Source organism: Lepisma saccharinum, chromosome 4, assembly GCF_977018435.1.
Source record: "Lepisma saccharinum chromosome 4, izLepSacc3.1, whole genome shotgun sequence".
Classification (NCBI taxonomy): Eukaryota; Metazoa; Arthropoda; class Insecta; order Zygentoma; family Lepismatidae; genus Lepisma; species Lepisma saccharinum.
In genome coordinates this window covers 12,943,591-12,965,819 of record NC_139232.1, presented here as the reverse complement: position 1 = coordinate 12,965,819, position 22,229 = coordinate 12,943,591, and the positions used below count along the sequence as shown (strand labels likewise).

Genomic DNA, 22,229 nt, shown 5'->3' with positions numbered 1-22,229 from the left:
TTCTTGTACTTGCTAAAACATTAAAACATGGGTCCCTTAGTCCACCACGGACTCTATTTCCTTGAAAGAGGAGACTCTTGCATCACCACAGACAATGTTTGCCTACTGGTTACATTAACCATTTTGCAAAATATTGTGTGAATTGTATTATATTATAGTTGAAATACATGTTTTGACACCTGACAAACAAATAGGAATCCCTTGCTTGATCAATGACTTCTTGGATTACAGTGTCATCATTAATATTTCATATTAAGTTTCATAGAAATAAATTGTTTTAATAGGGCACAAAGAACTTGACAGGGTGCCATGGCATTCTCTTTAACATTTTTTTTTACTATAGATCATTTGGATCACAAGGTCGACTCCCGAATTGTATTTTTATTTGTATAAAATTTTAAATGGAAGGGGGCAAATGCCCCTCTGTGCCCCTTGCAAGTGTCCTTGGCCGTCTGGAAGAAGAATGCAAGAAACACGTAAAAATTAATTCCATCATGAGTATCCAATTGTCCTGCTATTCTTAGATTCTCCTAGTCTTGTTTTTTTACTTCAATGTTTGCTTCCCCTAGAATGGACTTCCGTCCAAGGTTGGGGGAGGGGGGGCAATGCCCTTCTGCCCCCTTGTGGTTGAGGCACTGTTTATGAGTGTCTCTTCATCAATTTCACGTCATCACTTATTGTTGCGATTAGCTAGAATTGGCAGAAAAGCAACGATAAGTAACAAAAATCAAATATCCACTACCTCTCTCTACCACATGAATCAATATTACCAAAAGGTAGACTTGGGAAACAAAAATTTAAGCAGTTCCCAGTTCATAGCAACACATCCAAGAAAAACATCCGACACGTTTAGGCACCTTTAATACAAGACTACTCAAAATGTCACAACTGTTCTAGATACTGAAAATTGCGAATCATTTTCCGAAGTCTGAATCTGGAAGGGAATTCCCCCTTCCCTCCAATCATGATACGACATTATAGTATGGAATCCCATACACCCTAATAAATCACAAAATCAATAAGTGTGTTTGTTATGTTGCTAGAGTAACACATGATATAGTTGTAAAGATCATTGAGAGAATTTCAGGTAGGAATGTGTTCTGTATTTTTCCCAGGGAGGGCAGTTGCCACCCCTGCCCCCCTCTAGCTACGGGCCTCATTCGTTCCCTTTCGTGAACCCAACAGCTTGCAATCAGGCATTGTTCAAGGGTGTACTCACTTGTGTCAGCCATGATTTACACCTGCAACATGCAATATATACATGCATTAGCAACAGATAATAATAATAATTTAGCAATTGCAGTCACAATATGGAGGGGTTCACGAGACTTTGTGCCCATCCTTTACTATAGTTAGCTAGTCTCACTCCTGCAGTTGCACAAATTAAATTTTACCTCAAATACCCTCCCTTTCCATCCTTTGTTATCAACTTATAGTTTAGTATTTTAATGAAATCTGAATGATATGAATCTGATAAATATCTAGAAGAGGAGTTTCTTTCACTTCAATGCAGTGGTGCAGCCTGAATTATTTCTTGGATGAAGGGGAGGCTCCATGTGGGTCACTCATGATCCTTTGTATTATTTGCTTGATCCAATTTTTTTAAAAAAATAGGTTATATAATTAATGTTAAAAACTGCACTTACGTATGCGAGTATGTTGTTCCTAATTTCCTTTCTTTAGAACTACGTTTCGGGGACTGACTATCCCCTTCTTCAGGTTCATATAAAAACTAGGTACTTAACATGGTACCACGTCGAAATGTAATAAAAGGATAGTAGAAAAGTTTTGGTGTGGATACATTTAAAATATTATATCCCTCCTCTAGACGTATTTAAAAAACTCGACGTTCTCTCAAAACCTTGCACAATTACCCTATTCCCATGTTAAGAATGTTAAAAGACTAAAAACCTGTATGTATCACTATGTACGACTTGCAGGTTCGGCTTTTCCTGCTCAACTTGCTCAACAAAATACTAAGTTAGCAACAGAAGTATGTACAGCTGGATTTCCTTTCCACATTGCCATTGACTGTTGCTGAAGAATTGGAATTCTGTCGTCTGCTCACCGTACAAATGTCAAACTGGCCCAACAAATGTGTTGTTCTTCTTTTTTCTTTCCCTTTCCACCTTATTTGCAAAGAAACAAATGAAGAATTGACGAGGGTCGACTACTATTCATTGGATTTTCATGGTAACTGTCTCATGAGTGGTAGGTTCTTGCTAGGAGTGTTTGTGGCTAAATCACTGAGCAGATTGCAAAAAAAGAACAAATTGAACAAAAATCTAGATCGAAGGCGTTTCTTTTATTTGGGGGGGGGGGAGGTGTAGATGATAATGTCTAGCAGAATAATTATTGTACTGATGGCCGGTAACACCTTTGAAAAAGTCACACCATGCCACTGGGTTATTGATATACATAGATATATTAAAAATTTACGGTTTTTGGGAATTGATTAATGAAAGACAGATAATAGACTGGCCATGAGACTCGATAGGGATAACTTAGGCCCCAAAGAGGTAGTTGACGCATGGACATTGAGTTTAATTGAAAAATTAATTAATCATAATTTTAACAATGCCATTTATTTTTGATATACCAATGAACATGCCTCATTCAGACTATTTCATGACACAAGTCGTTCTTTTTTAAAAATATATCATCAGTACTCAAAAGTAGGGGGGGGGGGGAGGATATAGGGGTATGCTATCCTCCAGTTAAGAAAACTTTCATAAAGCATCTCCCCAGCTAGGAAAATTGCATAATCATCTCCCCACCTACTGCATTGTCTCCAAGTTGATCCACGCAAGGTACATTGGGATCCTCTAGTATTGCTCAGCAAATTGTCCATGACTATTTTCATTAATTTTTCTCTTACATCCTGTGCATTTTTAAGCGATGGATTTTTATCTATGCTGGTGCAGAAGTTGTGAACAGCTTGTTTTGAGTTTCCTTTTAATTCTTGAAGCTCTTATTGGGTTAAATAAAGTGCACGAAGATGGCAATGGACAATTTGCAATGTGATACTCATGGATCCCACTGTACAAGCATCCTCCCTCATATATCCCATACTCGACGAAGCATACTCCCACCTAGAGCACTGTAGATTATAATAAAATCATACACTGGGAAAGAAGAATTGGTTTGACAGAAATATCCACAAAATTTCAGTACAGGAGAGAAATGAATTTCACAAAATCCCCCAAATAATGTAATATGTGCAATAGAAGAGGGGGAACTGGCCCTAAGGGAAAGGGGATAACTGCCCTCTGGGCACCACTTCCAAAAGAGTTTTTGGGCCCATTTGAAGTGTGTTAACAGTTAAAAGAAAAATCAACTACCTTGTCAAAAATTAGCTAAAAAACGATAATAACATGTAACACATAACAGGTGTGGACGAAGTGGGAAAATTTTCTTGGCTAATATTTGAATATGAAAAGGCTTGGGCCCCTCTTGAAAGTATGCACATATGAATTTATTCTCTAAACACTCAAATAATTTGATTTAATTTCTTATGAACATATGTTGGCTATGTATGGCAGGAGTCTATGCCACAAGCTGTGCAACACAACGCGAGAATCGGTTGCTAATGGAACAGATAGAAAAATCACTAGAGTGCGACATGGTACACCTGTTACGTAGAACAAGAAAATTAAAGAACTCAGCTCTATCTAACGTTCAGTTTTAAACATCCCAGGGCTGGGCTGGGATTAATATGTACTATCAAGTGGCTTTGCATGTACATACATATGGACTAAAAATTCGCAAAATATGGACTAGCACGCGTGTAAAATGATGCAAAAAAGACTTCTTTGTGGTGATTCCTCATTTGTGTGATTTCAAATACAATAAACAAGGTATTATTTTTCCATTGTATTAATGGACCTGGTGGCATTTTAACTGTTCACTCCCAGTACTGGAACTCCAACAACAGATAATACACGAATGACACTACCATTGTTTTCAGAACTAATAGCCTCATTTGATATATCACATCACCCCCTTTTTATTGAAAATGTTCGAGTTGAATTCAATATATGGCCAACAATATGGTGGACCTCTACTTGACACACACTACTAATGGTTCCCCCTGGGCGCAACATGTTTCTATCATGACCAAATGTACCCAGTATAACTTCCTTATATTTTATAGGTGGTGTAAAGAGACTTCTGACCCACCCTAGTACATTGTAATAAGGTATTTATCAGTCACATAGTGATGCATATTATTTTGTACCCTCGGATCCCATTGCAGTCCCAGCTTGATTTTTCATATGTTTCCGAGAATAGCACTGTGTGCGAAATATAGTTTTTCACAATTTTTGGTGGACACGTTTTGAGATTTTCAAGGTCACGTGACAAAATTTTCTTTTTATCCAAAGGTAGGCTTGTTCCATTCCCTGCACAATAAACTTTATTTCAGCTTCCTTGGCCAAATAGGAGCAAAGATACAGCACATTTACTATAGCTAAACAAAGCTCAGAAAGGGCAATTTCTGAGAACTTTGACCTTGAATAATTTTACAATTACAAGAAAAATGAGACTCAAAATTTTCACAGTTACTAAATTCCATGCATAGTTTCAACTCCCCAAATTTCATGAAAATCGAAGATGGTCAAATTAAAAATTGCACATATATCTGTGTTGATCTAGCATGGGATGATTTGACTTTTATTATGCTTTAAAAGCAGGATTTGGCAGGTATTTTTTTCCAGATCAGTTCATTAAATACTATAATTTCTGTTAGCTTACATTCTAAAGCATGAATAAACGAACACAGACACATATACACAATTGTCAACTATGTACTGTGAATATGCGATTTTACTCATTATAACTTCTTTATCCAGAACTCCCTGAAAAATATATAAATCAGGTTCTACTGTAAATAGAACATAGTTGAAACATGCCCTTACAGGGCTAAATCGGGGCCTCCGAGCACGTATACTTTGTGTATACTACGTGCACGGGCCACAACCTGATGTCAAAAGATTAGTCATGTGTTTTGGTGAAATACATGTATTTGAATGAGAGATTTGTAGGATAAAGAGTTTTTGTAAATCTATTTATTTCAAAGTAAGAACAATAATTGTTATCGCAAAGTAAACATAGTTGTCTCCTGATCAGTTACAAGTAAATTTATGCGTTTGTATGTAGTACAACATTTAATTAGATGTTAGTAAAAAAAAAGGTCTGTGTTCAATCAGTGCGATGTGTAAGACATTTTGAAATTTGTGAACATAGCTGAATGGTAATATTAATTACATGAATTCCGACTTTGTAACTATTATATTACTTTGACATGAAAAAATGTTGATTGTTATTTATATGTCCGTTTTATTGCTCATACGTTGTCTGAAATTGTGCAGTTTCAAGTGCACAAGAGTCACGTCTTTTAACAATTTTCTTTCCAGCCACAGTAAAGGATATTCACTTACTTCGTCATGCTATGTTCCAGTTTACAAGAATGATGTGCTTGATATACATGACGTGACAGAAATACAATGTACATCAATAGAATTTTATGACTTCGTTCAATTTTATTAACATATTTCACAAATACATTGTGAATAAATTTGTACCTTTGTACTCGGTAATGGATGTTATGTTTTCGCTTTGTCGATTATTTCTGTCAAAAACAGGAAGATCTTTTTGATTATTGCGATGTAGTTAACAAACTAATTATATAAAAACATGTACTTGTGTCACCAGCATTTAAGGTATTTGGAAATGTAGACAAGTTGCTAAAGTGAAAATTTACTATGTAAAGAATAATGATTGTTACATTTGCATAGTCAGTCATTGTGATTTCATGTAACACATTTGATTGATTTACATTTATGTTCTGTGGAAAAATAGGAGAGCAAGATATTATCTCAAACTGTTCTAAATATCACAAGCACAAGGGGAAAATATAATTATTAACTTATATGTCAGCGAATATTTGCATGACACGATTTCAGTAAATGTCCAGGTACAGTTAGAAGTAAATTGTCATTATTAGGGATGAATGAAACACGCTGATATACACTGCCTGACAAAAAAAAGTTAAGCACCCAGAAGGAGTGGTTGGACGTGAATGAAACTACATATGCTGAAAGTCCATGTACCTTTGTTGAACTGATTACAATATAGGATGCAAGAGTCAAGCCCGTCGGCAGTTACAGGTGGAATGGTGGCGCCAGGTCAGTAGGGTGTCGCACCCCCTCTGGCCGCAATACATGCCCTTTTGCGGTTCGGAAGAGTGTCAAACAGCCTTTGGATCCACTCCCGAGGCACGTTCGTCCACAGGTGTTGCAGCTGTCCCTCCAGATCCCGCAGGTTGGCACTAGGACGGAGTCCCCGTCCAATGTCATCCCACACATGTTCAATGATGGAGAGGTCCGGGGATCGTGCTGGCCACGGGAGGACCGCAACATGCTCTAGGCAGTCCATAGACACATGGGCTGTGTGTGGGCGTGCATTATCTTGTTGGAACACTGTCCCACGGTGCTGTGCCATAAGGGGTAGGACGTGTGGACGCAGAATGTCTGTGACATATCGCTGTGCCGTCAAAGTCTGCCGAAGCACTATTAAAGGTGACCTGAACGCATATTCAATGGCTCCCCACACCATGATGTCAGGGGTGACACCTGTGTGTCTGTCCACAATGTAGGCAGGATGTGCCCTCTGCCCTCGACGCTGCCACACCCGGACACGATGGTCATCGGAGGTCATGGAGAAGCGGGACTCGTCACTGAACATGGTGCGACGCCATTCGTCCTCTGTCCATGCCTCCCGAGCACGGCACCACACCAACCGCAGGCGTCGGTGTTGTGGTGTCAACGGCAACCGGCGCATGGGGCGGTAGGACCCGAATCCGGCGGATGCGAGTCGTCAAGACACTGTGCGGGAACTCACAGGATGTTGTAGTGTGTCCAGTACATGTTCTCGGATGACGGGTGCCGAAATTGTGGGATCCCGCACTGCTTGGAGCGCCATACGACGGTCCTCCCTCGGGGTGGTGTTTTTTGGTCGACCTGAACCTGCACGACGTGCATGGGTGCCCTCATGTACACATTGATTCCAACATCGGGCCACTGTGACATCTGAATGGCCCACATGCCTGGCAATTGCCCGATATGACCAACCCGCCTCATGCAGTCCCACAATGCGGCCTCTGTCAAATGCTGTCAATTGCTGGATCGGCTGTCTAACGCGTCTGCGAGGCATCACCGGTGCTTCGTTTTCCTCTCTGAACTTCATGCTGCACTGTCTGACTCACAGCAGGTGACTGGTCCCACCTTATCAGCAACAGGAGGTGACGTCACAAATTCCCTCTGGTAGGCGTTCTACACATTACAGATCCTTGTACATCTAATCATTTACTCACACATCAATGGTATGCAGGTATACCGAAATGGGGTAATCTTCGACCACTCCTTCTGGGTGCTTCACTTTTTTTGTCAGCCAGTGTATATTAAAACTTATGCCTTATCCTGAAAAATAACTTGGCTAACTCGTCTCTAGGTTTTTACCATTATCTAGCATTCTTACCAAAAAGGAATATAATAATTAGGACTTTAGAATACGATATTCTTTTAACAATAATCTCCTGATAGAGCATGAGGTTTATTGTATTCTCTTGCTCTTTTGCTTTGGGCTCCTTAATTAAAGTAAGTTGCTTGCATGTTGCATTACTATTCTCAATAAGTTTCATTTTCCGTGCGATCGAAAATCCCTTTTCATAGGCTTGGATTACTGTTAGGTTATTTAAGATGGGTATTCTTAGCATTTAGGTATTGCGAATAGGTTAGGCTAGACGTTTGTTGCATTACCATTTGTACACTTTCTCTCTTTGCTTGCATGTTAAGATTTTGATGTGAAAAACGATCTTTAAAAAAATGTAACCTACAGCCAAACCACTGGAACCTGTGCGTCCAAATATTTACCAGATCTCTAGAAAATAAAACATTTATCAAATTAGACAAGGGAATTGAGTTTCGAAAGTTGGAAAGGTTATTTAATAAGAAATTCTAATCTTACAAGCTCTTTCCTCAACCATCTGTACGTAGACTTTTACAAAATTATCTTGCGTACATAACTTGGACAGTAAGTTCTCATTCCACAGCAATTTAATAGCAATTGTATACTGACGACGATAATTCTTTACGAATTTACAGTAAGTTCCAAATGTAGCATGAAATTTTATCTATATCGCCTTTTTTCCATTGGTAATTTGAAAAATAAAGGTACATTATGCAAACCGGTAAAGATTGGATTTTACTGTTATCTATATTATTTACATATTTTCCAATGTCAACATTTGAAACGTTCTTCAGGTGAAAGCAATGTTCTGAACGAATAAGACAGGACTATTCACTCAGAAAACTAAATAATATACTCTTACAATGCACTTTGTTAAATGTTGTAAATGGACTATACTTGACTAATCCTGTGGCATCACGAAAGCTCGTGTGAGGCCCGTACATAAGTATAAGTATTTCTCGGGGGCACTGGCTGAATGAAGTGGGATATGAACCAATGAAAAATGTTCCCTCCAGAAATTAGGCAATATATTAAAAACCAGTCAGTTGTTGAAATAGAAGAGGCAGGGAAAAAAGAGATGCATTGTAATTTCAGTAATAAAATTTATTTGTAGACAAAAACAATATATTATACAGTACACAATATTCTAATTTCAAGTTATACTTCTGTATATGTCTATAAAACTACAGGAGTCATAGGTGCATTCTTGATTACTTAACTATGTAATTAACTGTTTGCTATAATCATTTATATATTCATATCAGTATTTATTTATATCTTGTTCAACCAAAGATTCGCTTGAAAAATAAGTGATTCAACGATTAAGAAATATGCAGATTAAACTGTTTGAGTGGATAGAAACCACTTCTCTCATCCCTCTTGCCACATTCAAACAACTGAAATATTAGGAATGAATTTTTAACTTCAAAGAAGTCACTGAATTGTATTACCAATGCTCCACAGAAATTGTATGACAATAACATACAAGGTTCAACAATAACAAGCAATAAAGAGTTTGCTTTTTGTATGTATTTTTGGAACATATTCAAACAAGAGTGTAATGAAAATTATATGAATATGTTTATATAAGCATATTTTTTAATAAGAATTTCAGCAAATGCACCAAACATTGAGTCTCAATGACAAGTAGAAAATACATTTTTCATAAACTCTCACCAGATACTGTAAAAGTGTTACCTATTCCTACTCATTTGTTATATATATATATATATATATATATGAAGTGGCCTACAGCAATATTAACTACTCAACTGAAAAATTTCAATATGAACATTTTCCTCAAAAATTTTAGTCTAGTATCCGGTACATTCTCATAGATTCATTTTCTCATCAAATATACACACTTTAAAAAATTACAATCAAGAAAAAGAATCCAATTCACATTTTTTTTTTATATTTAGCAATGAATTTATATATATATCTTTGTTTCTCGAACACTCATGTCTTCAAATCAATTTTAAAAGAATTTTAAAAACAAAAGTATATGTTGACTTACATAACGTTAACTTCAAAAAATACTTTCTGGGTGCAAAGAATACAATTCAGTAATTTGTAAATATACAATGATGATAAAGTGGTTTCATCCTGTAATCATAGTATATACTTGAACTATTGTGAACCATTACTGCATATAATAAAACTGTGTGTTGAAACATCAGGACCAAGAGAAAAATGTAAAAAAAAAAAGACTAAATGCTTCAATCTGCCACATTTATTGTGACTGTAAATTATTTAAAAACATAAGAAACCTGTGAAAAGTGAGATCGTTCGATACTGGCAGCATGATATGTATGGCACATTATTTACAATTTTTAGTGTTACTTTTAATTTCGATCAAGCACACACAAAAAATGAAATGATGGTAGTACACGACAACAGTTTAATAATAAAAAAAAACATTGGCATCAGTTGACCTTTTCAAACTTTCTGAATTGCTGGGAAAAATGGCAATTGCTACAATGAAAAATGTAGCAGTTAGAATGAAGGATTATGCACGACAGAAAATTATTGACATAAAGAACAAGAATTAATTTTCATTCATAACTAAGTTGATTCTTATGTCATTATCATTATGCTTCAATAAATGTCTCGTAAGAAATATCAAAATTGTTTGGCTAATATGTATTAAGGTATGCACAAATATACTGATATATTAACATCTTTAGTAGGCAATCTTAACTGGATACTGTCCATTGTTGACCGCTTATCTATTTTAACTCCTTTCTTGCTTTTAGATGATCTCTTTTTGCTTGTTTTTTCCAATAGTGAGGCTCAAGTCTGTGATAGATCTGTAAATTACTGTTGATTCACTGTGATAAACACTAGACTATCTTGCTTCCTAAATTCTGCAATCAATATAGATATATTGGATTAGTAAAATTTCCAGTCCAATATTTCTACAAGGCCTCCCCAATGGTGTTGAAGTATAACTTGACTCTTGTTATCAAGAGCTCCCAGGTTCAATCCCCAGTGAAGGCACATTGCACAGGGGTTGGCATCACACTTTAAACTGTAGGCCCACTCTCTGATTAGACAGTCTAAGCAGAAAGAGGACTTAAACAAACCTCATCAGTATTTCTATTAATAGCCTATTTTGGTGCAAAATTATGCTAGTTATTTTTATAATGAAACATACTTGACCATAATATAATTCACGTCCCTTGGTTTTCCAAGTTCTAACTAATAAGTAATTTGTTTCTGTAAGGCAAAACTTATGTAATTAAAAAGGAGAATGAACTACAAATTCTTGACGGAACATTTGAAATTTTTATATTGAATGAGTACTGCTTAACTGTGTAAAATTTTATACTGGTACTTCATCAGCGTTGGCCAAACATTTATATTGGTACATCCATGTATTTTGTGAAAAGTGGTAGCCATATTTGCTTTTGTCCATTCTCAAGAGTCAGAGAAAGGCACATGGATCATTAATGTTCATTTTACTGACATGTAGCATGGCAGGACAAATTTTCAGATTTCAGCATGAAGAAAGTGTATCCCCAAGTGTGTACACATAGTTTGAAACACTTGCCATAGTGAACAGTTAAACAAAGTAACCATGGAAGTTAGCATTTTTAACCACTCCCTTCTATTGTTTATACAGGCTAACTAGTCAAAGGTGACTAGCCCTGTGGCAGTATTATAACAGTGAATGATAAAACTTATATGGTAGATTCATAATTGGGAAATGAGATTCTATTAATTTCAGTGGCCACTGCCACCATTCTCATTGGAACTTGTTGTACTGTTTTGGTTTGATTTGGTGTTTTAAGTCCACTTTATGCACAGTAAGGCTAATCGGGACTGGACCTACAGTTTAAAGTGGGATCCAAACCACTTGTGCCTCCACCGGTTGTTGTACTGTTGCTTGGCGTGCTTCTATTATAGTGGACGGTGGCAGTGGCCACTGAAATTAATAGAACAAGGAAAAAACAGTTCTGCAGATAAAATGAGTACCAGTCTCTCTGCATTTATCATATGGTAGAATTAGAAAACAATAGAGAACACTGGAGTTAATGATACAATTATCAGCCTCTTGTAGGTTGTTAAAGCACATTCCATCTTTGGTCGTAATGCTTACTTCAAATAATACAAAAACTGATGAGTTAATGAAAATGATACATGAAAAATTATGCCTGACATTTAAAATGGCATCCTCCAAAACGATGACGAATGGTGAATGGTATGTGGCACATATGCATTGCACTTGTTCAAGATGGTTTGATTTCTCACTATAAAACATTAAATCACAAAGTCAAACTACATGTAGGTACAGTTGAAATATATAAACAGGACATTATTTTTTATATACAGGTGATGCTTCATGGAGTTGTCACTAGCATCTTCAGATCCAGTGAAGTTGGAAGAACACATTCGCATATTAGATGTAAGTACTATGATCTATGATGAAATAAGGTACTCTCAATTAGAGAGGGTAATGAAAATTTGAAGAAAATTCTAGTATTTATATGCTATTTATGAAGAACCAAATGAATATAAGAAAAGCATTCTTTTTGTACTGAAATGCATAATTATTAATATAAATCACATAAATGCAACAAATACAAAAAATACGAAAAAAATAAGGGGAAAATATTAGTGTGTGAAATATGTAATGGAGAATGACAATAATAATTTGGAACAGAAATGGATGATGACAAATTTGAGGAGTTGGTTAAAATATATTCACTATAATTTACGACGGCTGACAAGCTAAATGTAGATTGCAAAAAGGAAAATGTTTCCCAGTTAGAGAGAACATAAAGTTTCACCCTACAATTTCATTCAACTTTTCAGCATGTTTTGCTGCTGATTTTTATCATTAACCACTAAGTCCTTTATGAGTTTCTTCCATAATCTCTTACTTATCTATAACAGGAAGAGGCAAAGAATGCACTACACTTATCTTGCATGCATAACTTAGCTATATGGTAAGGAGAAACTAATTTGTGAGGAGTCCAGTGATTCCTCAAAACTAACTACAAATTAATATGTACAAAAATTCCTACTAAAACTAAACTCTAAGTTGTTTTTTTTTTTTTTTGACATTTGTCAGTTGGTCCTAGTGCTTCTGTTTATGTATTTATTTTACTAGTAAACAACATAAGAGAATATATTTTTACACTTTAATTCAGAACAGTTTTTAGCATTTAGAACATGCAACATATATCCGTTGGGTCTATCATCTATCCTTTTTGTACTAAGAGTAAAGGAAATGGCCTAAAGTAACTAATGCATTAACAAGTACATGTTGATATACATTAACACTGTAAGTTGTGAATATAAAATAAACTTAGTAATTCTTGGAACATAGAAGAGAATGCCTTCATAGTTTAATGGCAATATCCTCAGCAATCTCAACTTGATTTGAATCCATCAGATCTGAATTACCAAGTTTACCCTGCCTTACATCTCCATTTTTTATTGTCAGTCACATAAAAATAAAGATGATAAACATGAACACCCATACAATCATAAATTCATGTGCTTTTTCCTCTTTTTCACTTAAAACTAAGAAAAACATAAAAAAGCAACAATTTCTATAAACTCACAATGCATTTATCTATTGCACATCCCACTTTTGACATTCACACTTTTGCTTAATCTAAATATTTATAATAATAATAATGATAATAACACAAGCACACAGGAAAACTATGCCAATTTATGGACATAAAACCTTGCCACACATTTTCTTTTGCATACTATGATGATACATGGCAAAATAGCGTTCAGAACTTTATTTGGTAAATACTTTTCCAACTGCATTGGAATTATAAACTTACATTAAGTTCTAACAACCTGTCACTTACGAAGCAGTAATGTGGTAATTATGTCAACACATTTTAATTTATTTCTTCATTCATTTTCATTATGGTAAATATGATCATGTTGACAAAATATGCAATCATAATAGCACAGATGTGAATTACGCCCTCATGGCAAACTGAATAATCCTTTCAAAAAAAAAAAATTCCATAAAAAAATAATTTAAAAAACATCTAAAAATTGTTTACTTACGTATTAGAGAGTATTTTGTTATTTTGAGCATCGTTTCAGGGTTTCGTGGCATGTAGGATAATCTAGTGTCAAGAGAAGCCTGAAGAAGGGGGCTGTAGGAACCCCGAAACGTTGCTCAAAATAACAAAATACTCGCTAACACGTAAGTAAACAATTTTTAGATGTTTTTTAAAAGAAAAGCATTATTCAGTTTGCAAAATATGCAATGTCAGCAAATCTGTAATTTATCAGTATATAACAATTATGCACTATACGTAGCTGGATAGAGAAAGTTAACATGGTTGAAACTTAATTTCAATTTTTCTGTACTTCATTCAAAATGTAATTGACCTAGCTTTAATGATTAAGTGTTTTTGCTTCCAGTCAAACATTATGACTAGATTAAATCAAAGCTAATTATTTGGAATAATTAAGAGCAGTGTGTGTAATTTTCTTCACATTACCGTGTTTCTTAGCACAAGAAATGGACAAAACAAACAACCACCACAAGCATCTCTTTGAAATTATGCAATACATGTTTTCAGCCATTTTACTGCAACAATACATGTAAGACTCGTAAACCATTCAAAATTATTTTTCAAACAACTACAAAAAAGATGTTCCATTTCTCTTTTTCAATGCAAAATAGAGAAATTTTCCAAAGTACAATTTGTGTGGCATCATGAAATTTGTACACAATATCTAACCAGTTAAAATTTCACTTATGCTCTCAGTCAATACATATTAAGCCAGTCTCACACAGTACTTATGCCAGTCCTAACTGCCAGATACTTTACTATCTGAGGATCATGTGAGAGCTTTCTTGTCCTCAGTTCCCAAAGGTTTAGAAATCATCTTTTAAAGTCCATTTCAGAATTGAGAAGCATACTGGTCGACTGAAGACAGGAAAAATAATTAGAATAATTCTGCAATATGATCAGCTGTTTATTTTAGGGAGCATTTTAAAAAAAATGACTATATATATGAAAGAGGGGTATCTCTTTTTTTAATAGTTTGAAGTTGCCAATTAAGATTGTTTTATATGAACAGTCCAAATGCCTAAATCTCCTATCATAGTGATATTTAATTCTCAAAGCCACAAACAAATGCATAATTTGAATTAACTACACTTGCATGGTGTAATATACATAGACTGCGCTGTATATCACAGTGCAGGAATAAATCTGTAGTGTTGTCACAATATATGATGGTTGGTTTTAAATTTTCATTTTAAACTAATTATATTTGCTTTATTCCTTGCTGGAGAAAATATCATTTTCCCTTTCCTTCAACAACTATTAGCATCTAGACTTATGATTGTGTTCTTGCTATTGCCATTTTAAGGATCATGTGAGACCTGTTCTGCTGCAGTCTTGAAATAAGAATGAAAGAAATCTATGAAAGACTCAAACATATATTCAGTCCTCAACAATAAGGATGCAGATAAGTACAGCATGAGACTTGCTTTACACTAATAAATAACTTTCTTAAGTAAAGAGAGAAGGATAGAAGTGAAAACGAGCCAGAGATAGCAAAACCAGTCAACTTATCTATTAACTCTATCGATCTCTACCTCTTTTGGCCAATACAATGCAAGTATTCTTCGTGTCAGACAATTCACAGGCAACAGACAGTGCAATTCAATAGATATTGTCTCGTATTGGAGTCATGTCAATATATTTCTATATCACCTGAAACACTGACGACAAATTACGACAAACATGTTGAATCAAACTAACATACTAATGTAATGCTTAGCGTGTAACTATAACAACAATTAAGTGTAACTTTCATTTGAAGAAATCCAGACAAGAAAAGCTCTTTCTAAGAAGTTACATATGTACTGATAAATTTTTAACTCTCAACAATAGAATAGTGTTCCCATCAATGAGATTTGGAACTAATGTAAATCATTTTAATTGACATTTAAATTATTGTTGGGCACAAAAAAGGTTATAACATGATTAAATTGCAACAGTTTATAATTAACATTTAGCTACCACATTGTATGACAATTTTTCACTGAATATTACAACACATATATGCAATTACATTTAAAACCCTCACTTGAAACGAGGGGGAAAATATAAGCTGCAAATTGAACAACCAAAATTATAAACTGCATCTGTTTTCACTGAGAACATAAAATGCATACATAATACCAAGTTTCTTATGATTTGTTCTACAATGACACTCTTCTTATATATAATTTGCACAGATTTTAATTGATCTTTTCATTTGCCATTATCTTAAGATATCAGAAAATATAGTCACAGGTTTATGAGATGTACTGTCATCCTCAAATTTTGATATAGAAACATTTATTCTTTCACAATGCAAATTACCACAATAACATGAACAGAATTATTATTTAAACAAATCAATCTTGCACCATCAGTTCTGGAAGGAAGCAGCAGATCATAACATACAAATTTTGCATAATTGACATTCATAGTTTTGCCCCATTAGTATGGATGAACATATTCATCCAATCCCAGTAGTAACATACTTTGATCAACTATTACAGCTTGTACTAACATCTACAGGTATTTCTGAACCATGTATTTGACATACAATTGCTCATACACAAATCATTAAACAAATACACATCAATGCAAATGAAAGATGCAAGAGCTAGAGAAAAAATATAAAAAAATAACACAAATTATATTATGACAACAATATTTTAAGAAAGTTTAATTTCTTATTATTATCTGTATCTTGAGTGAAAAAATTGCATGTCATTAATTAAGTTTTTATCTTGAAAATCTAGAAGAAAACTTTGCAGTGGCGGTTTCTTTATTGGCGAAGGACAGGAATTGCTAATTATCAATAAGAAAGATCTTAATTTGCTCTTGCAACTGATTAGTGTTAGATATCAGCTAATTCGCTTACACATTCTCATTGTCTGTCACCCACAATTACTCATTCATTCTCACTTGTGCACTCCTCTATATCTTCTCTAGAACACTGGTCTCAATATGTGTACCATCAGGAGAAAGCTGCTGCTGTTAGGGACACTTTCAAAAACATGCTGAAATTCCTAGCCTGAAAAACAACCTGGAACTGTGTATTGAGTGATTGATTGATTAATTTGATTTCTTTTATTTTGCTTCTTTTCCTGCCACTTTTGGCAAATCGCAAAGATGCGGATGAGTGATGACAGGATGAAATTGATGAAGAGAAAATCACAAAGAACCAAGCTGGAATTCCAACTTGGAAACTCTAGCGTCAAATAATGCTGTAAACCACTCTGCCACAGAGGCTGGAAAACTGTGTACATATGTATAGGCAGATCGGTATATCAGTTTATTTGTAAAATTATCAAAAATCTAGTGCAAAATTCTGCTTTCTTATTACTATTTTTATGAATATAAAGACACACTTCATATATAATGGTGTCTGTAAAGTAAATATCTAAATATGCAGCTTCTTTTTCAAAGTCAAAACGCAATGCACTTACGGAGTTTAACAAGCAATAATTTTCCTTTAAAAAAAAAAAAAATTATATTGAAGCAGTAGAATATTAGTTATCCGTATCAGTAAGACACATACTGGCACTTTATCGCTATTGGTAAAAGTTTCATATCCGTCTATCCTTGATTTCTACCATCACCTGGTTTGTTAACCAAAAAAGGAATATAAATTATAAAGATCTTATGAAGGGTTTTAATGATATAATAAAAATTTGTACTGCCTGCACATCATTTTCTTAATGTTCTCCCCTTTCCACTATACATTAAACAATCAAAAACAAACACACACACACACAATCATAGAGAGAGAGAAAGAGCCAATATCTCACACTAAATGGCCTATTCAATGCTTGCACACCAAATGCTCTCTTTTATATCTTTTAAATTTTATTCTTCATAAATATGGATCAATATCAGACTGATTCTGTTGTCAGGAACTGTCATATTATGTATTCTGTAATTTCGTTATTTTACTTCATGTTTTTCTATCTCAGAACTTTTACGTTTGAAGATAAAATGGATTGAGAACACATTCTAATGCATTTTATGAAATAACTACTACATATTTCCTACCTCAAAATGATTATGGCATGCAGTAATTTCACATTGTAAACATTCTGTTAACACTTCATTATTTAGAAACAAATTTGTTTACTAAGAAACTCAAAATAAGCCATTGATAACCATAATTGGAAAATTCAAAGGTTAAGTGATCTAAATTGACTGTAGATTTCAGAGCCACTTTTCAATCTGCTTCTTCACAATAATATCTAGTGACAAAACAAACTATAACTATAACAGCTCAACACTATATTTCCTGGAATTCAAAAATGCTTTAATAAATAAACAGAATACACCAATATTTCTTAACCACAAGACCAACATATGCAATCATACTAAATGAATTTGTAAACTTATACTGAACTCAAACCTTACCATTCCATCAAAAAAAGGGCACAACAAGAACACTAACATAATATATAAATGCAAAATGCAACATATACAGGGTGTTGCACGAAAAACCAACCCAAGTCAGTAGCATATGCTGCTGACCCGGGCTGGTTTTTCATGCACCACCCTGTAGAAGCAGACATAGTTAAAGAAAGTTTTTTAACTGAAAATTATAAGAATAGTGCATGTCAATAGTACATGTTAGCCTCCTCCATTCTGAATTCTTCACAGACAACCATCCTCTACATGTGGGTGTCCTAACAAGAACTAGCAACATTGAAGTGACATGTGGTGACCACATGCCTCTTCACGTCTTGTCAACAAAGATAAGGTCCACCTTTCTTTAACTTTGTCCACTGGTTTAACATACTACATTTTTAAACTTGAACCTTTCAATAGCTCAGAAGTTCATACGAGAAGAAGCATAAACATTCAAATGCCCGTATTCAAGTCAGTTAACTTTTTTTTAGCTGAATATTATGGTCCTGTATGTACTTTCTACTTCTAAATCTATAATGCAATTTCATTCTTGCTGCCGTATTATTCATAGTCGTGCACAAGTAGCATAAATAGTAGCTCTGAAATAAGTCAGCAGGTGAAGGTAATTATATTAATGCAACACTTGTCTATCTTAGATATAAGAATTTTTATGCAATGGGCATATAATACGAAGTATAAAGAGAAAATATGTTATCTGCTCCTGAATAGCAAAAATCTTGAGCAATTCTATGTACACTATACAGCTTCTTGCATCCCAACTACTGCAAAGTCTTAATAGAAATATTTGATGAATGGCACTTAAGTATTATGAACTAAAAATAGTGAAATAAACATTCCAGTCTATACCATATTTAGTCCGAGAAAGTAACATGGGTGTGAAATAAAAAGTAAAAGCAAGAATATTTGATTATTTTGATCAACTTTTTAAAATCTCCAAACTTTTTATACCTGAAGGCAAAACTTTAAATGTGATAAAAATGACTAGTTTCAAATTAATGGTATCTAGTTATATACTTAAAAAAAAGGGAAAACTGCAAAGAGATAAAAAAAATATGCTTGTATGCGGAACGCATTTACAAATCACTGGTAACAAAGAACTTGTAACTACAAAGATGACTCACTCACACAAGTACACAGCTTTCCCTGTGCACATATTTATATAAACCACACATTTGATTAGCATTCATCCTCAAGAAGGAAAAAAGTTATTGTCATAAGCTACAATTCTTCTCCTTACGAGTAATCCATACCCTATCACAGTTACTAGGAAAGCTCCTACAATCTCCTAATAACATCCACACAGTTCTCAATTTTTAACATATCTGGAATGGCTGCAACAGTCCAACTCCTTATCTACATAATCCCGCTGGTTTTTAGATCAAAGAACTTCTCAATCTAGAAATTAATAGGTGCTGGAGAATTGTACAAGTGGTACCTTTCAATTGCACAATTCCACAAGAAAGTCCCTAACCACATGCTTTAGAATACACTATATTGTCTCATTTAGCACTTAGTTGTAAACAGGGTTCCTATTTAATAAATAAATATCAAAATAGCAAGAAAGATTGGTAAAATGATGCCTAATTTTAATTTTCTACTTTTTCTACACAACTCAGTGGAACCTCGATTTTATGTTTTCCAGGAGACCAAGCTGAAAAAAACTTAAAATACGGGAAAATGTTATACTGAGGAAAATTTTATGACATCAATATTGAATGCACAATGCAGGAAACTAAAATCCAGGAACATAAAATCGGGGTTCCACTGAACTCATCTTATTTCCTAACTGAATCCAAAATGAACCAACTTGAAAAACTTGTGAAAATGGAATTTAAGGATGTAGTTTCCTTTATGGAGCGAGGAATCGAATGAGCAGGAGATCTATGCAGTCTGCTGGCTGAAATTTTACATGTGCACTAATGGAAGTATTATTTTTTTAATTACTCTAGGAACTTGTTTCTTAATAGAACTGTACACTGCATAGTAATGCACAGTAGGAAGATTGAAGAACTTGCCTACATAGTGTTAAAACATAGCCCTGATTAGTGAAGATTTGGGAGTTGAAGAAACTTGGTATAGAAGCTGTGGAGACCATGGAGAAGCGAATGCTGATAAAAAATAAATAAAAAAATCAGATTTTCACCAGAAAGTGGAAATGTGGTGCTCCAACGATGCTGGGTCAACATCGAAAATTTTGGGGCTCTATCAGGGATAAAAACTGGAACCACTCGCACCAAAGTTGAGAATGTCAACTGTTCAATTTTGCCATCTAAATTTCATGTATTGGTCATCAAACATCAAGGTCTAGCTTCGAGCCCTGGTGCACTGTGATTTCAACTAGCAGCTTTCTTTGTAACTGCTACAGTGTTAATTGTTTGAACTTTAATTTCTATATAAATAATGTTCCTCCATCTGTTGAATCATTCCTATACTTTCTCAATATTTAGTTGCCACAATCTGCACATTTGGAGGAAATAGGGTGCGGTGAAAATGGGAATGACCAAAATGGCAGTACTCCATACTCTATTTATAGAAATATATGAGCAATAAACCCAATTATGTCCTGCACGTCAGTCATAAAGACTGATGTGAGAATCTTTGGAAAGTAATAGTGACTAGTCATCAACACTGGGACATGACCACAATATTCCCATTATTGTTTTCCTTGCATGAAGGTAATTAAAAAAAGATAAGAAACAACTCAAATATTACTCAATTTGAAGATGAAATAAAGTAAGGGAAATTTTAAATTTACATCCACCCAGCACTTAAAATTCACAACAGCTTAGGTGTCAATGTTATTTCTGACAAAAGCAATATAATTCTTTGATGGAAACAAGTCTTAATATTTGTTTTGTTTCCTAAAATGCTAAATATGCTAATTATAAGGAACCCTGTAGAAACTAGTTTACCATTTGCTATAATGCATAGCAATAATGCAAATATAATTCGTTTCAACTTCTCATAATGCTAAAACGTGAGGCAACCCTCAATTTCATAGTCAAAACTTACATGCACACACACACACAAACTTAATCAAAAGCACCACATTCATGAAACAATAGTTTTAAAATTGCAACTCAACATGCAATGCAAAAACACCGTTCTCAAAACAAGCAAAACATCACAGCAATTGTGAAATAACAACCCACATGTCTCAATTATGAGCAGCTCTTTTGCCATTCATGTAACCTATCCACCTCTCAGCCGTGGTAGAAAATAATGGATCATGATCGATTGTACTCAGGAGTAATAGCTGGTTGATGTGCGTGGCATGGTAATCCCATCGTGCTATGTTGGGAGCCAATCCAAGTGTGAAATGCCTGAGATCGTATACGGTTCCCGAACCTATGTCATACAACAATAGAAGCTTTTTGAGTGAAACCATCCCTTCATTAAACAAAACCTCAGCTTCTTTACCATGTTCGCTGGGAGCGATGGTTCTCAGATCGTACAACCCAAGGAGTGAATATATGAACCCATTAAGAACAAACGAACTTGGTTGGGTGGGATATTCTTCATACCACTTATATTTATCCATGAAGAGGGCCAAAACACCATGATCCTGACTCAAAACATGAAAGGGTTGAAGTCCCCTGATGGCAGACTTTAGGTACCTTACGTCTCCGGAATGATGGTAAGCTCGAGCAAGCACAGATATGGCGTGACCTTGCCCCATAGCGGAATACCAGCCAGGTTCTAATTCCATCATGCCGGCTGCCACACGTCTCTTCACAGGATTGGGCCATCCTCCGTTGGCATCCTGGTGCTCTACAAACCAGTGAGCCGCATCGTAAAATTGAGCCATGTGATCACTAGAGGAAAGCGTGAGATTGTCCAAGAACCCAGTACCGTGCAGGGTGATTCCGATTATTTTCAACTTTGAACGAGATATTTTCCTTTTCTTGTTTTGGTACATGAATCCCTTCTGCAGATCAACTACAAGATCTCTAGTTAGGCGCTTCCATTGATTTTGACATCCCATTCCATGATATACATTTCCCTCCTAGAAAAAAGAACACATTTACAGAGTAAGAAAAAAAACTTTACAGCTCATCTTAAAAAAGTTGAGCAAGTATTTTGGATGCACAAACATTTGAATCAATCTTGATCCTTCCCCAGGGATGGAAAGTTAATGAATAACACTTGATAAAAAAAACTGTCTTAACCTTGAGGTTGATCTGAAAATCTGGATAACCAAAATAAAGTGCAGGTTGTGACTACCATCTTAGTTAATTTTACACCTAATGTTGA

General features: G+C 34.8%; 1 protein-coding gene across 2 annotated transcripts in view; it reads right to left on the bottom strand.

Moving 5' to 3' along the window:
* Positions 1-9,259: 9,259 nt before the first annotated feature.
* Positions 9,260-22,229, bottom strand: part of Hsepi (D-glucuronyl C5-epimerase) — a 46,665-nt gene continuing 33,695 nt past the window's right edge. For both annotated transcript variants that reach the window (XM_083120326.1, XM_083120325.1), the window contains exon 7: positions 9,260-21,981. In XM_083120326.1, coding sequence (XP_082976452.1) covers positions 21,133-21,981 — 849 coding nt within the window. In that variant the 3' untranslated portion in view covers positions 9,260-21,132. The remainder of the gene's footprint in view (positions 21,982-22,229) is intronic.